The sequence below is a fragment of the Elephantulus edwardii genome, unplaced genomic scaffold (assembly GCF_000299155.1).
Source record: "Elephantulus edwardii isolate Elephantulus edwardi_28Jun2011 unplaced genomic scaffold, EleEdw1.0 scaffold00237, whole genome shotgun sequence".
NCBI lineage: Eukaryota > Metazoa > Chordata > Mammalia > Macroscelidea > Macroscelididae > Elephantulus > Elephantulus edwardii.
The window spans coordinates 3688341-3705399 of record NW_006399987.1 but is presented as its reverse complement, the minus strand read 5'-3'; the positions used below and the strand labels follow the sequence as shown (position 1 = coordinate 3705399).

The 17059-nt window shown below is 54.9% G+C and overlaps 1 protein-coding gene across 1 annotated transcript in view; it reads left to right on the top strand.

Annotated features, from left to right (window-relative positions):
• Positions 1-16783, top strand: part of ZNF653 (zinc finger protein 653) — a 17254-nt gene extending 471 nt beyond the window's left edge. Inside the window, exons 2-10 of the mRNA XM_006898857.1 lie at positions 6756-6799; positions 10156-10371; positions 12088-12090; positions 13905-14498; positions 14608-14788; positions 14890-15001; positions 15950-16064; positions 16291-16390; positions 16606-16783. Coding sequence (XP_006898919.1) covers positions 6756-6799; positions 10156-10371; positions 12088-12090; positions 13905-14498; positions 14608-14788; positions 14890-15001; positions 15950-16064; positions 16291-16390; positions 16606-16783 — 1543 coding nt within the window. The remainder of the gene's footprint in view (positions 1-6755; positions 6800-10155; positions 10372-12087; positions 12091-13904; positions 14499-14607; positions 14789-14889; positions 15002-15949; positions 16065-16290; positions 16391-16605) is intronic.
• Positions 16784-17059: the final 276 nt, after the last annotated feature.

The following is a 17059-nucleotide window of genomic DNA, read 5'->3' as shown; positions in this document are numbered from 1 at the left end:
GGGTCTCGGGCTACCGGTCCCCGGGCGCCCCGTGCTCGAGGCCCCGGCCCCGTCGCTCCAACTGCCCAATCCTAGAGAAGCGCTCCGCTCCTCGGCCCGCCTCCTGGACCCCGGCCCCGCCCTCCCCGTCTCTGATTTGCCCAATCGTGGCGAGGCCCCGCCTCCAGGCGTTCTGGACGCCCAGTCCCTGGACAGGTGGCCCCGCCCCCTGAGACCTCAGGATTCCTGTCCCTGGACACGCTGGGTCACCCGGGCCCATTCCCTGGGCCTGTGCCTTGACACACAGGGTCACCCGACCCCCGTCCCTTTCCTGGAGCTTTGCCTAACCTCCTTTGCACAACACTAGTCTCCACACACCCAGAGACCCTTCACAATTCAGACTAAACTCTAAACCTCTGATACCAGGGAATCGCCTTAGCCTTAGGGAAGCCCCAGGTGAAGGGGAAGCCCTGGTTGCCACGTCTCAGTATTGAGAATGAGTGATGTGGGTGGAGTTTGTACTTTTCTGCCTCAGAAATTGAGTGAGCATTCATTAAAATAGGCAAAAGCCTTAGAATGGCATCGAGTAGATCTTATTCTGTATCACAAGCAGAATAACAATAAAATCCCTGCTCTGCCCCGCGTTTTCACGTGCATGAGCTTTTGGTTATTTCTCCTTGAAGGGAAGATTCTGAGAGTCAAGAACCATCTAGATCCTGCCAACCTGCTCTCCCCTATGATACACGTAGTGGCAGTTCAGTTTATATACAGCAGCAAGAAATAAGCCCTTTGAAAGTTGAGGTGGACTTTGTTTTTGTTGAGAATATACGCAGCAAAATACAGACCACTTCAGTAGTTCTAGTGCGTCCAGTTCAGTGACACTGTGTCACAGTGACAGCTGAGTTATTCGCTTTTGCCTCCTTATCTGAACTGTTCGTCCCCCATGAACATAAACTACCTGCTTCCTGGTGGCCTTGTGGGTAAAAAATATCACTGCTAACTCAAAGGCAGACAGTTGGAATCCACCTGCTGCTTCAGGGCAATCTCTTCCCATATCATTTACAGCCTCTAAAGATGCATTGGAAGGGCCAGCTTTGAGTCAGTTTTTACTCAATGGGACGTAACAACAAACACCGTCCCCTGAAGTTTCCATCTAATGTTCTGAGTTGCTGTTGTCACTTTGATGCCATCATATACATAGTTCTTAAAGGGAATAATGCCCATGGTAGAGATTTTCATTAGTTCAGTATTTTTGGCTTAAGACTGAAGACTGTCTCAGGGGATTAGATTTAAGGATTCCTCCAGCCTCCGTGGCTCCAGAAAACATAGGGTCTGTGAAAATGTAAAATTCTGTTCCTTTCTTCCTCCCACATTTTGGTCAAGATTTCTTCTGTACAATCTTACATCTAGATTTTCAGTAGTAGCAGCTGAGTGTCCACCGGTATAACTTTAAAAGTGGTTAGAATCTCAAACCAATGCCCCATTGTTGGGTTTCTGGTTACATATTTGAGGTGAGTTAGTAGACTCTGTATTTTTTTTTTTCCATAAAAGCCTTCAGAGAAACCTGGGTGTATAACTTAGGCTGAGAACCAGCAGCCAGAGAACTAGCAGTTCCCAAGCCAAAGGCTATATTTGCAGAAGCTTGTTTTGAGCTTGTTTTTAAACCTGGCCAGTGTGGTCCTGTAGGACTCGGGATTACCAGGCAGTGTGTACAGAAGTCTCGCCCTGGGATCAGGTAACTAGTCAAGAGATGACACTGACCTGAGTGGGGCTCTCCTTTGAGGAGGAGACACCATGAGAGCTAGAACTGTGTTATCTTTAATCTGCCTTAAACCTGGAAGGATTCCCATTCAAGCGCTGTAAAGCAAGGACAAAATCAGTGTTAAAGAAATGACAACAAGGGGCACGGTGGAGCTAGGGTCAACGCGACCAGATCAAGTGAGGCAGAGGCCACTGAGAGTGTGACCAGGGCAGTTTTGTGGCATGATGTGAGTGTGCCAAAACCTGGCCAGAGAACTCCAAGAGACATGAAGAAAGAAGGAGGGGAGAGTGAGCCATAGCTTGCCTTACAGCTTCCTGGCTGCCAGTGGGAAAAGAGACAGATAGTTGTGGAATTTGTAATGTCCTTTTCATTCATTTGTTTAAGAAATGTTTTTTAAATTTGTTTGTTTGTTTTAATTTTATTATTTTCTCTGTGCGTGTACCGTCAAATTGGATCTGACTGGTACAGAAGGAAATGGCCCCTCCTTCTCCGGCAAAGCATCCTGTGGATTTGAACCGCATATCTCTGAGATTGCAGTGCAGCTTCTTGCCACTAGGCCACCAGAGCTCCCCTTAAGAAATGTTTTGAGTGTCTGCACATGGTGGGCACTAGGAACAAAAAAAAGATCCCAGCCTTAAGAAGCTGACTTTCTTTTTTCCCCTGGGGATGAGGAGACAGACCAGGGGTGGGGGTGGGGGGCAAAATTAGATTATGTAGAAAAGATTACATAGTGCATTATAGAATAGTAGGGGCTATGGGAAACTGTGAAAGTGGAACAGGGAAATAGCAATCAGAAGTAGGAGCAGGAAATTGAAGTAGCGTGCTTGTGTAAAGACCAGAGGGAAGCAAAGAGAAGGTAGAACGTGCAAGATGAAGAACAGCAATGCAGAGGTCCTGAGGCAGGCCTTGGAGGACAGTCAGGAGATGTGTGCATGGAGAGCAGGTGAAGAGAGAGAGCAGAAGAGGGGAGGGCAGGGAAGTGACATGTATAATATGAAGGGTATCCCAGGCAATGGAGAGAGCTCCTTTTTCCTCCCAGTGGGGTGGAGCCCTGGTAGTCCTTTCGTCGTTTTTTTAAAGTGTAGGATTTTGCATGAGAGACATGATCTAACTTCTGTTTAAAAGAAGCAGCCTCTGGGGAGTGTGTGGCTGGAAGGCTCAGGTCAGGGTGGGATGGAAGTTAAACAGAAGTGCAACCAGAGTGTTCCTTGGAGGCAATGGTGAATCTTCTCACATCTTTTGAACATGGTATTAAGGGGAGCTATTCCTTGAAGACAAAGATTCTCAGCACTGGACCAATTGGCAGCATCAGGATGGATGGGGAAGAGATTGAGATTGTTCACAACTTCAGTTTGCTTGGCTCCACAGTTAACACTCTTGGCAACAGCAGCCAGGAAATTAAAAGATGTATTGAGATGGGAAAGTCTGCTGTTAGGGACCTCTCCAAAATACTGAAGAGCAATGGTGTCTCTCTGGAGACTAAAGTGCATCTGTTACGGGCCATGGTCTTTGCAATCACATGTTATGCGTCAGAGAGTTGGACAATGACCAAGGAGGATAGAAGAATTGATGCCTTTGAACTGTGGTGCTGGAGAAGAATATTGAGGGTACCATGAACTGCTAAGAAAACAAACAGATTCATCCTGGAGAGGGTTAAAGCAGGCTGCTCCTTGGAGGCAAGGATTCTGAGGCTTTGTCTGACATATTTTGGACATGTTGTAAGGAGGGACCGGTCCCGGTCCTTGGAGAGAAACATCATGCTTGGGAGGGTGGAGGGACAGCGCAGGAGAGGAAGGCCCTCTAATAGGTGGACCGATTCAGTGATTGGGGTAATCAGGATGGGTATGTCAGAGACAGTGCAATTGGCACAGGACAGAGCAGAGTTTAGGGCTGTTCTACATAGGGTCCCTATGAGTCGCAAGCGACTTGACAGCACATAACAACAATTCCTTGGAAAGGGACATCATGCTTGGAAAGGTGGAGGGTCAGTGAAGAAGAGGAAGACCACCAGTGAGATAGATTGGATACAGTGTCTGCGGCAGTGGACTCCATGTGCCAAGGATGATAGGCATAGGATAGGACAGAGCTCAGCTCTGTTGTTCATAGTGTCACTTTGATTCGTACTTAACTTGACAGCACTTAATCACTTTCTAGGGGCTTGGGCCGCCACCTGAATGTGTGTGAGCCCTCCTGTCACATACTCCCCAGACGCTGCTGCTATTAAATGTACAGAAAGTGGTGGCTGCTGTTAGCTAAGGTTAGGGGACAAGATGACAGCTTGATGTACTTTAGAGGAGGTGGTTGGACTGTGGTGCCAGAGTGCAGAAAGGGCCAGGTGGGGTCTGAATGTGGGGGTCACCAGGAGAAGTAGAAGTTGTGCAGGAACCACTATCACTAAGAACACTAGGTCTGAGCTGGGTCCGACCACCTCCCTCAGGGGGTCTGGGAGGTGAGGAAGGTACCAGGGAAGGCAGCATCCCTGAAGCCACAGGAAGGGTCCTGCACATTCCTTCCATGTGCTGAGCCCAGACGAGCATGGGCTGGACCCTGTGAGCGTGGCAAGGCAGGCTGTGACATGGTTGAGAAGGACCCTGACTGAGAAGATCAGGAGAGACTGGGAGGAAGTGGAGACAACCTATGGAGACTGGCCGGGCAGTGAGGGGCCAAGGCAGGGAGGCAGGAAGGATTAGGTAAAGGTTGGAGGTAGGAAGGAAAAAAATAGGTGGTTGGGTTAGGATGTGTATGTCAGCACGACATGTTTGGGGGCTGGTGGGAACATTGAGTAAAGAGGGCAAATGTACAGCAGAAGAGAACAGGAGGTATTGCCACTGAAGGAAACCCCAGCTACCTGGTCCTCAGACAGGCGTGGGCTCTGCTGTGCCAGTGGGTTGTCAGAACTCGGAGAAGTGGACAGTCAGATGAGAAAATGGCTACTTTAGGGTAAGAATGTGTGTTTGCCACCTGTGCTTCTTTGACCTTGTTTAATCTCCCCAGCAGGCAACTCTGTGTGTAGTACTGTTTAATGAGTTTCACTTCACACATGAAGAAACTGAGGCTCAGAGTGGATGACACCTGTCTGAGGTCACGCAGCCAGTTGGTTTTATGGCATGGCGTTCCTAACCCTTGTCTGACAGGACCACGAGCAGGTGGAAATACCTGTGAGCACTTGGACTTAGACAGTGTGGACCCTTGGAGGTGGGAGACCATTGTAAGGGGCAGAAGTCCCCCCAAGACTGAGCATCAGGGAAGAGAATCTCCAAAGGGGTTCTCAGAGGCCACACGTGGGGTCAGGAACAGATCTGTTTTCAGGCTGGGTGGGGGCAGAGAGTTTATCTAGGGGAGGTGATGGGGGATACTGGAGCGGCTCTTGGAGATTTGTGGACAGAGCGCAGCTCCAGCTCCCACCCTGGCCATGTGAGAGGGTAGAAGGGGGCTGGCTCTGGGGTTAGGAAAAGCCAGGGGCCATCTCTGCCATGTGCTGCGCATTACTGAGTGCTTAGGGCTGTACCAAGGCTCCGTACAATGCACCGACCTCCAGCCTACCCCATGGGGAACGTGCTACAGATGGGGGAAACTGAAGCACCAGAAGGTGAGATCACTTTCCCAAGATTATGAAGCTTGTGGTTGTATCACAGAAGGGGAAGGGCAAGGAGAAGGAGGTAGCTGGCTGAGGTCATCTCAGAAGCCTGTGGCGAGAAGGGAGTGAGGAAGCCCCTCGTGGGCCAAGCAGGGGTTCTGCAGAGGCCATGCCGTGTGGGGGCCTCAGGCTCCTAGCCTGCCGGCCCAGCCGTGTGCACGCTGGGGCGTGAGATCACGGTGCAGAGCCACAGACAAAGCAGAAGGGCCCAGAAGTGGGAGGTCTAGCTTTGGAGGCAGCACTGAGCCCCTTAGCAGAGGCAGCCCTCCGGGATGGGCATGCTTAGTTACACAGCCCCCGCCTGGTACACCGCTTCTGAGGCCGCCGTATTCAGTTGCTGTTGTTGCATAACATATGACCACAAACAGCAGCTTCAGACCACACGAGCTGACGCGCTCACACTCAAGGACAGGAGGCTGGCACATATAGCTGGTCTTCTGCTGGGTGTCTCACCAGGCTAAAGCAGAGGTGTCAGCTGGTGCATCTCCATCCACAGGTTCACCTATGGAGGTGGGTACCACACTCTCTCAGGTTGTGGGCTCATTTCATTTCCTTCTGATGGGGGAATTGAGATCCTCGCCACATGGCCCCCTCTGGATGCCACTCATCTTCTCAACTTTGAGTGTCTGACTTTATCAAGGGTGTAAACAGAGCAAAGGCAGCGTGAAGATGACCATATCCGACCTTGACTGACTTCACAAAGGGGAACTGTCCCTGTCAACAACAGCAACATGGGAAAACCAGTTCCCGTGAGGTCAGACATGTCCTCCATGCTCACACACCTCTTCCTCACTCCTTTACTGGGTCTAAAATCTGATGTGATTGCTCACAAACCACAAAGAACCTGTATTAGGGAAGTCACGTCTTGTTAGGGACTCCCCTGATGAGGCCAGTTCATTCCCGTCTCTTTTGATTGATTCGGAGTCACAAATCCCAGGAACTAGGGACTATCATATTCAGTGAGCAGTGGGAGAGGATTACCCAGGAGTGCACCCTAGGGATGGGGATTGGAGGGCCTGCTGGAGGTGTCTGCTCACCATCCTAACTTTCTGTACCTCCTCTCTGACTTCTCCACTCTCTGCCATTACCTCTATGGCTTTCCCCTTCTCGGTTTCCTCAGCTTCTTGCCCAGTGAGATGGGTGGTGATGCTCAGCCCCCTTCGTGGCCGCTGTGTCCACAGAGGCAGTGCTGGCACTCTACTAAGTGGGGTACATGCTGGTAACCAGGAGCTAATTACCGCTCCCTGCCCAGGCATCCCCCCAGAGCAGGACTAACACAGGCGGAGTTGCCATCACCTCTCAGTGTTTATCTCCTGTCAGGAGGCTGGCCCAGCCTTTGCCCCTGCTCGCACCCCTCACTGCTTCTCTCTGTTGCAGGAAGCCTTGGGAGCAAGTCCCCAAAAAGCCAAAGAGGAAGAAAAGTAAGTAGATCTGCAGCCCCTGGGACCTAGGGGGCCTTGTTCCGTCGTTCGCTTGCTCACCTGCTCTTCCCATGTTGTCCCAAGGGCTTACATGTGCCCTGCGCCAGGTAGAACAGCACTCAGTCTGGTGAGAAGACAGGGTAGGCCCAGCGGGGAGCAGGATGATTCCCTGTGCATGTGTGGGCCGCGCGGTGTGCCCTGAGAGTGCCCTTGTCATCCCCATTGAGCACAGAGAAACCGAGCCTCCCAAGGCAGAACCCTGGCCCCACGCTGTACAGCAGCAGAGCCAGACCTCACCCCCTAGTTGTGCGTGTCCCCTGTGGTCCATGCAGGTGGGGGCAGCTTATGCAAAGGTCTGCAGGGCATGGTGTGTGCCAGACCTGAAAGCCATGAGTGCAGGCCATCAGTGAGAGGCCTGAACCCTTATTCTGGGCAGCTGGCCCAGCCTGGCCTTGGCACCCTGGGGCTGAATGGGGGATAGTCCAAGGGGGGACATCTGGTGGCAACACACCCCTCTTCTCACAGTTCTTCAGGGGGGCTTGAGCTATCTGTGACCCTCAGATCACACGTGGTAGGGGTGGCAGTGATGTCACTAGGGGGAGTCATTGGGTGTGAAGTGACACTGATTCTATGGTGGTTGTGATGGTAGACAAGTGATGCTGGTGTTGGGGGGCACCAGAGCAGTGGTATCAGTAGGGTTGATGTCACCCCACTACCTGGAGAGGTAATTTGTTCTCTCTACTTATTAGCTTACAGTCAGAGTGCTAGTGGGTGAGCAGGCTCCAGCACCTGCCATCTGGGTGGGAAGGAGGGTCTCCTTGTTCGGTGGGAGAGAGAACTGAAGGGGTTGTGGAAGTGGCAAGGCTGCACAGCAAAGTGGGGCCAGGCAGCTCTGCCCACAGTGGGGGAATTCACCCACCAGCCTAGCCCATGGGAGGTATGACACCATGAGTTATCACAGAAGGTAACACCATTGGGAATAAGATACAGAGGTCAAGTGCTGGGCTGAACAGGCGGCTGCTGGTGATGGCAGAGGCCACTGGGCCCTCCTTCGCCCCTTCTGATGAGGGTACGCACTTCTTCCCCTCAGCCACACAAGTCTCTGGAACCACTGCTGGAGTACCCAACACATGCCTGACCCTGTCCATGCCCTATCAATGGCCCCCCATCCCTAGCATCCTTTGTCTCCTCTGACTCAGAGACAGCAGCTGAGTTCAGAGAAGCCCAGTCACTTAACTTGGAGTTACCGCTGGGAAGTGGCAGAAGCATCTCACTCCACCATGCCCGCTCCCTCATAGCATGAACTCATCCCGCAGGTGTTCAGAGTGCCGCCTGTCTCCCAGCCCTGCACTGGCCCTCGACATACAGCAGGAGCAAGGCAGACAAATGTCCCTGCCCTTGGGAGCTGGTGTTTAGTTGAGGAAAAAGAAAATCACCATCAGGTGACATCTAGGTGCTACTAGAGGAAAAGCACAGCAGGGTGATGCAGAGTGAGGTCAGGAACCTCCCCGAGGAGCGCACATGGGCAGTGCATGAGGAACGAGGGCACAGCCTCGCACAGGCCCCGTTGTGGGACCGCACTTGTGGAGAAGCAGCGAGGAGACCAGTGTGGCTGGGGGGTGGATGAGAGGCTGAGTTCTCCTGTGGTCCTGTAACAGAAATCCCACAAGTAAGTGCCTTGAGCAAACACATTTCTTTTCTCACAGTTTAGGAGGCTAAAAGTTCGGTTCCAAGGTGTCTGTTCAAGGGAGGCCTTCTCTCTGCATGTCTCTCTGAGCTCCTGGGCAATCCACACATGCATTGGCATCTTTTCCCTGTCTCTGCTGCTTTACTGGCTTGTTCAGTCTTACACCTCAAGAAGATTGCTTTAAAATGTATCTACACACACACTAATCCTGTCTCAGTAATTTAACAGTCTTTTCCTAAATGAGTTATAACTACAGGCATAGAAGTTGGAGTTGACAGCACATATTTTAGGGGAACACAAGTAAATCCATTGTATTTCCCTTTTGCCCCCTAAAGTTCATGTCCTTGTGATATACAGGACACATCCACCCCATCACATCATCTCAAATATGTAGTCAGTTCCACAGCTAAAATCTCATCTGCTAAATCATCTTAATCAAATATGGGAGAGACATTAGCTGTGTTTCCTACTGGGATAGAATTCCTATTCATCTGAACCTGAGAAACTTAGCATATATGTTATCTGTGGCCTGACCCTTAGGGGGTTGTCCTGAAGGTCACACCTCTGGCTCCCAGGGACAAAGACGGACAGTCTCCTGCTGTGGGATGGGGAGCCTCAGGAGCCCAGTGAAGGGTCAGCTGTGAGTTCATCTGAATGCAAAGGCAGCGAGCAGTAGTAGTCATTCCTAAACCTCAGGTGGGACTGGAACTTAGTGAACATTTCTACTACAAGTGAAACTGGAGAGCGAGAAGGGGTCGCAGGCACTGCATGAGTGCAGAGCTCAGCAGAACCAAGTGCATTAGCTCCCGAGCCTTGAACGGAATCCTCTTCTCTGAGACCATCTGGGCAGTGAGCAGTGCCCACAGGCCAGTCTAGGTGTTGACCACGCCCTCAGGATGCTGGGTTGGAGGTCCTGGGCCCGGGCTGCAGCTCCACCTTTCAGGCCCTCTGGGATGGCAGCTGAGAGCAGGGCCTGTAGGTTACAGTTAGGACCTGAGCTCTCCTCTGAGGTGGGAACTGTTGTTAGGTGCCACCAAGTCAGCTGACTCAGAGGGACTCTGTGAACAGCAGATCAGACCTTCCCCTCTGCTGTGCAGGATGTCTTCCGGGGATGTCCCCTCCTGACAAGATGTCCAAAGCAGATGAGACGGACTTTCACCGTCCTTCCCTCTAAGTGGCACCCTGGTTGTGCTTCCCTGTTTGCTCTTTTGGCAGTCCATGGGGTGTTCAGTACTCTGCCAGCACCACAGTTCGAAGGCATCAGTTCCTCTGTCTGTCTGATTCACTGCCCAACCTTCAGATGCATATGAAGCAATTGAAAAGACCATGACTTTGATCAGGCACACCTTAGTCCTTAAACTCCAGATGGCTCTGCAGAGAAGAGTGATGTGCGCTGACTGCAGAGACGGGAACTGGGGAGAAGGGAGTGTCCCCAGTCCAGGAAGGAGGCGCTGGTGATTAGAGCAGTAACAAATAGCTTACACTGTGAGCCTGCAGTGGAGTCCCAGAGTGTCCCTAACTGCTCTGAGCTCCACTCTCCTTGTCTGTACAGTGGGGGCAGGCCTAGACAGGCATAGGAAGTGATTCAGGTCCTCAGGGCCCACGAGGCCTGGGTGGACCTGGGCCCTGCTGCACCGGCCCTCACCACATGCCTGGCCCGTGTCCGCAGGGCGGCGGCGCAACGTCAACTGCCTGAAGAACGTGGTGATCTGGTACGAGGACCACAAACACCGCTGCCCATATGAGCCACACCTCACCGAGCTGGACCCCACCTTCGGCCTGTACACCACGGCTGTGTGGCAGTGCGAAGCCGGCCATCGCTATTTCCAAGACCTGCACTCACCCCTAAAGCCACTCAGCGACTCCGACCCCGACAGCGACAAAGGTGGGCTGCAGGGTGAGGGTGTGATGTGGCCACCTTCAGCATCCTCACCCCTCCCAAGCACAGCCCAGCACGGCTCCCTCCACCTCCCACCCGAAGGCCTTGACAGCCTAAGAGCTGCTGGCTGCAGCGGCTGTGGTCCTGGGCTCCGGGGATAGAGGGCGACGTGCCCAGGCCAAGTGCTTCATGGGCTTTCGGTGTTTGAGTCCTTCTGGAGCAGGGTGCACCCGTGTTACAGTGCAGACGAAGCATGGGACAGGTGGGCCACCTGCCCAAGGCCAGTCACAGGCAGGGCTGCGCTGGGGGCCCTCTTGGGTGGCTGACTCGCGGTGCGGAGCTGGTGGGGGTCCCACCACAGGCACTGTTCTCTGCTTCCTCTTCCTCTCTCATCTCCTCTGTCCCTTTTGTCTTTCCAAATGTTCCTCCCAGCCCAGTTCTTCCCACAACACCCCAAGGCCCTCCTCAGCTCTCTCGCCCCCACTCTTCCTCGGTTTTCTCCTCTCAGTCTCCCTTCTTTGGCCTTCCTTTTCCCTCTCTCCTCTCGCCTTTCCTCCCATCGCTCCCCCTCCCATCTCTCACTGTCTCTCCCCACATCCCACGCTGGTCACCCACGGGGATGACTGCCGCCTGCTTGGGGCCAGGAGTGACTCAGTTCAGCAGGCTCAGTCGGCCCTGCTGGAAAGCAGAGGAGGCGCTGTGGGGGTGTGGGCCGGCCGGCCTGCCTCAGGGGCTTGGCATCAGCTGTGAGGAGGGGTGTGGGGTCTGCTGCCAGGCGTCCTGCCAGGGCTGAGGGTGGGTCAGTCACTGGGGCTGAGCCTGTGCTGGCAGGCATCTCGGAGCAGGTGGCATCCCAGCTGGTGGAGGGGAAGCCGTGGGCGAGAGGTGTTCCGGGTGGCCACCCTCGCCAACGGCCATCCCATCGTGCGTCAGCCAAGTTCCCAGCATGTCGCCAGCCCCTCAGCTGTACTGTCTTGTGCCCTGAGACCAGCCAGTCTTCCTGCCCATCACTGCCCTCTTCCCTGGCCTTACTCTGGGCCCTGCCCCTGACCACCCTGAGTCCTCCCCCAGCCCAGAAGTCATGCAAGGAGACACAGACCCAGGAAGCATGTCTGGTCCACTTGGTGACGGCACAGGCTGAGCTAGGCTTACACCCAGAGGGGCTCCCTGGGAACCTGATCCACTTTGGACGACAGTGGCTGCCAGATCTGAGCACTCACAGATCAGCATTGTGATCACTTAGCCGGGTCTCGGTGGGCACTGTGAGTGGCGCCGGGGGGTAGCTGTGAGTAGCCATCCCTGCCCTGGTCCCTCGCAGCCCAGCCCTGGCTCCTCATGTGGCACTATTTACCAGCTCTGGGCGTGGGGCCAGGAGCACCCCCGGCATACCGAGCACAGTCATTTCTGCTGTGATTATCAGCATCATCTGGAGAGAAGTTCACAAGCCCAGCTCTGTCCCCACCTGTCTAGGTCACCTCAGGAGGCATGACCTGCCTTTCCTTTAAGGTGCAGCTGAGGGCCTCAGTCAACCCTGAGGACGCCAGGACAGTGAGATCTTATCCTTACCTCACAAAGAATAATGATATGTGAGATAATGGTAAGAACTCACTGTCGAGGGACAGTAACAATAATGGGTAACAGTACGGGGTGTTTCCTGGGACCGGTGCTATCCTAAAACCTTGTATATACAAATTCCTAGTCACCCGGAATGCCCTGCCCGAGTCGGTGCTACCACTGTCCAGGCCCACGGAGAGGTTAATAGAGCGGCCCTCGTTACACAGCTGGAGGTGGGCATCCAGATGTGAGCCCTGCAGTCTGGTTCTGGGCCTGTGCTGCACCGTGATCCTCATGGTGGAGGACACGTCGTCTCCAGAAAGTATGGTCCTAGCTGTGTCATGGGTGTGACTCAGCATGCCCACTTTTCCGATCCCATGTCTCTTCATGCGGGGATGTAGCAGCAGGTGCCTGGGTGCAGACTCGCTCCTTCTGACCTGCATGTCATCACTGGTCTGAGGATTTGATCTTTTATTCAGACTTGCAATGAGTACTCACTGTGCCGTGCAGTCTTCTAGGCACCAGAGGACCCTGCACAAGGATCGCTGCTCCTGTGGGTTTAAGTTCTAGAAAGGAAGCAGACAGTAAACAAAATAATAAACAAGTAAAATGTAGGGTATACTGCAAGGTGGTAAGTACTGGAGAGAAAATGAGGGGAGGGGTACTACGTGAGCAACCTCATTGAAAAAGTACTATTTTGCAGAAGGTGTGAAGGAAAGATCCCCATGAGAGCGTAGAGGGAAGATAGCTCCCAGCAGAGGGTCCCCTCTGGTCTCCCAGCACCAGCAGGGAAGCCTGTGAGATTGGAGTGCAGGGGGAGGGCCAGTGGGAAGAGAGTTGGCTGGGGGTGATGAGCAGACGGTGCAGGGGACTGGTGCAGAGGACTCTGGCTGCTTCGCCAAATGAGCTAGGCAGGGCGCTGATGAGGCGGTGTTAGCGCCAGTCTAACATCATCACCCAGGACGTGGTTCCCCACCACAATGGTGGCCACTCCTGGCCTGCAGGCTGGCTTCCTCCCAGTGGTCTCACCCTTGTGGGCCATCCCCTGTCTTGTCTGTTAGTGACAGAGGCAGACCATCACCTACACCCACGCAGGATCTCTTCCACTCACATTTCATTGGTCAAGACTCAGCCATACAGCCATATCTATTCGCAAGAAATGCTGGGAGATGTAGTCTACCATGATACTAAGGAAAAGAAACTTGGCTTGGTGTCAGCTGGTCTTTCTCTTTAACAGGAAGTGCTAAGAGCATCTCATTTGGAGAGAGAGAGAGAGAGAGAGAGAGAGAGAGAGCTGAGCAGGTGTTCATTGGCTCTGTCTGACCACAGTCAGGAGACTGGACTGGGAGAGCAGGGGCACGGGGTCAGGGAGGAGCGACCACGCTGGCCTGGCACAGGATGATGGCATGTTGCCCGTGTGCACAGGGTATATTAATAGACTTTGAATGCAGCATTAATGGCCTTCGCTGACAGGTGTGACAAAAAAGAGGGACATCACAGGTAACCCCAGCATTTGGATCTGAGCGTTTGGCAGGACAGAGCTGCCATCAGCTGGCCTGGTGCCAGCTGTGAGGATACTGGCTGTTTCGAGCAACTTCAGGGGTCAGTGGTTGTGCTGAGTCTGAGGCCCCATGGGGAAACACAGTGCAGGAGACAGTGGGATGTGAGAGGCCGGGGCTCAGCATGGAGGCACCCCAGAGCAGAGGTGGCATATGACACCCCAATACTGAGGAGCAGCCAGGCTTGAAAGAGACGGAGTTGCTGCAAGGATGGGCACGACGCCAGAGGGTTCAGGCGAACAGGCTGGGAGAGCAGCTCCTGGGAGCAGGCCTGTGGAGTGACTAGAGTATGTGGGCACTGAGAAGGGACCATTTTTGTTGTTGGCAGTGAGGGGATCAGAGTGCCTAGTACCTGATGTGCTCTCAACAGACACCAGCCATTGCTCCTGCTGCTGTGACTTTCCCCTCTTCTCTGTCTCACCGCAGGCAATGGCCTGGGGGCTGGCAGCTCCGACTCCTCCGGCTCTGGCTCAGACTCCGAGGAGCCTCCTGAAGGCCAGCAAAGCAAGGCCTCAACAACTGTGACCCCCACCAGCCCGGCGGGCAGCCTCGGGCTCCTCACTCAGGAGGGCATGCACATCCCCTTCGACGTCCACCATGTGGAGAGCCTGGCCGAGCAGGGCACCCCCTTGTGTCCCAACCCAGCCAGCAGCGGGCCCGACGCCCTGGAGACGGTGGTGTGTGTGCCAGTGCCGGTCCAAGTGGGGGCAGGTCCCGGTGCCCTCTTTGAGAACGTGCCCCAGGAAGCGTTGGGCGAGGTGGTGGCCAGCTGCCCCATGCCAGGCATGGTACCCGGGTCACAGGTGATCATCATCGCAGGCCCAGGCTATGATGCCCTCACGGCCGAGGGCATCCACCTCAACGTGGCGGCAGGCAGTAGTGCCCCTGGCGGCGGCCTGGGTGAAGAGGTGCCCTGTGCCATGATGGAGGGGGTGGCAGCCTATACCCAGACAGAGCCAGAAGGCAGCCAGCCTGGTACCATGGACACCGCCACCATGGCGGGCATCGAAACCAAGAGAGGTCTGGCAGCCGTGCTGCTCCAGGAAGGGGGAGGTGGGGCAGGACTCTGGGAGTGGGCTCCTGGACAGCCTTCAGCCCCACAGACACCCAGCCTGTGTCCACCCCTTAGAGAAGGAGGACCTGTATGTGCTCAAGAAGGAGGAGAAGGAGGAGCCGGACGCCCCAGAGCTAGCAGAGCTGGTGGCGACAGTGCCCGAGAGCACAGAGCCTGAGGCAGAGGCGGATGGGGACGAGCTGGATGGCAGTGACATGTCCACCATCATCTACGAGATTCCCAAGGAGCCGGAGAAGTGGGTGCCTGGGGTGGGTGGACCGTGCCAGGGGGGTAGCCGGTAGGCTCTCCGCTGTCTCCTATGGGCACCATGACTCCAAGGACTCCTTCCCCTTTCAGGAGGCGACGGAGCAAGCGTTCACGGGTGATGGACGCTGACGGCCTGCTCGAGATGTTCCACTGCCCCTATGAGGGCTGCAGCCAGGTCTACGTGGCCCTCAGCAGCTTCCAGGTGAGGCCCCCACCTGCAGCATGGGGCAGAGGCCCTGCTTCTGTGCCGCAGCCTGTGCGCTGACTCAGGACTCTGGGTTGTAGCCCATGGAACTGGTTGAGGGGACAGTACATTGGAGGCTCCTGGGGCTGGTCATCACAGCATGTATAGTTTGTGTCTGTGATAAGCCACACACTCCCCCAGGCACTGCTGGCCTTTAAGTCCCAGGTCGCTGGAGCTCCAGAGTGGAACTGGTAGAGCACCCAGGGATTGGTCAGGATGGGGCACCTGAGGACAGAGATGGGGTCTTGACATCCCACACCTGCAACAAAGAGAAGCCTATGAATTGGCCAACGCATGTTTTCATTAAACGTGAACACTTTTTTTTTCTTGTTCTGCATCGTCGAGTCAGATCTGATTGGCACAGGAGGAGATTGCCCCTCCTCCAGTGGAGCTTCTGGTAGATTCAAACCACATGCCTTTGGGATTGCAGTGCAGCTTCCTGCCACTAGGCCACCAAGAGCATTTATTTTAGTATGTGCCAGGCACCTCTGCAGTGCCAAGCTCCAGTCATTCTGGTGCATTAAAGAATCCAGGAAAAAAGGAGGCCGCAACTCAGGACTGCCTACTCCAGTACTCCAGGCCCCCGGGGTCAACATAGAGCATCGTCAGAGCCCTCTGGGGGTGACAGCACCAGCCTGCCACTGCCCGTCTGTGGTAGAAGCATCAAACCTCAGAACCTCTGGAGCCTCTGTTTCCCAGGGGTCAGAGATTGATGATGCCCAGCACAGAGTACATGCTCAGTGACTGTTGTCGGGCCCCTCAGATCTGCAGTCTCTCCCAGGACAGAAGACCCCTTGTTCCTCTTCCTGGGTAGTTTGGCCTCAGCCTGCCACCCTTCTGCCCTCACCTCTCTCCACAGGGACCCCATCATACCCACAGCTCTGTCCTCACCCTTCTCACCCACAGAATCACGTCAACCTGGTACATCGAAAAGGGAAGACCAAAGTGTGCCCTCACCCTGGCTGCGGCAAGAAGTTCTACCTGTCCAACCACCTGCGGCGACACATGATCATCCACTCAGGTCAGGCCCAGGGCGAGCACAGAAAACAAGGGCCCCAGGACCACCAGCTGGGGAGCTCCCATGCCCCTCCAGAACCAGAGTGCCAGCCAGGCTGGGTTCTGCCAGCCTGCTGACCACGTGCTGGCCGTCAGCCCCATCAGCTTATCCCAGCCTGCTTCCCCGTGACTGCACCACATCAAAGACGCCAAAGAGCCCCCCCTCAGCCCCTCATCTCCATCACCCCCAGGTGTCCGGGAATTCACCTGTGAGACCTGTGGGAAGTCCTTTAAGAGGAAGAACCACCTAGAAGTGCACCGCCGCACGCACACGGGAGAGACACCCCTGCAGTGAGTGAGGCCTGGGAGGGAGGGCTGCTGGCCAGGACCCTCCAAGGGGTGGTACCCAGGGCTGGCTCAGCCCCTCAAGCCTCCATCCAGTCCCACCTGTGTACCTACCCCAGGTGGTGCCAACTCTTTGGGGTACCATCTAGTCGGGTAATTGGGTTCATCCCCAGGCCCCCCACGCTCCAAGTACCCTCTCTGACACTGCCCGCTGCTGGCAGGTGTGAGATCTGCGGCTACCAGTGCCGGCAGCGCGCATCCCTGAACTGGCACATGAAGAAGCACACGGCGGAGGTGCAGTACAACTTCACGTGCGAGCGCTGTGGGAAGCGCTTCGAGAAGCTAGACAGCGTCAAGTTCCACACGCTCAAAAGCCACCCGGACCACAAACCCGCCTGACCCACTCGACCACTGACCGTTCCTATTTATTTATCCGCTTGGATACCTCACCTGGGGCCTTGGGGGGCTCCGAGACCGCGGGCGGGAAGGAGGCACCCTGCCAGACCCAGGGGCTGGGCCCCCTGGGCAGGTCCCCTATCCCTTCCCATGCCCCTTCTGAGCTGGCGCCTGGGGCTGCACAGCTGAAACTGTGTCAGGGGAGCAAATGAGATTAAAGAGCGAGAAGGAAGATGCACCACTCCTAGACTTGGATAATTTGGGAGGGGGGTGGGCCCT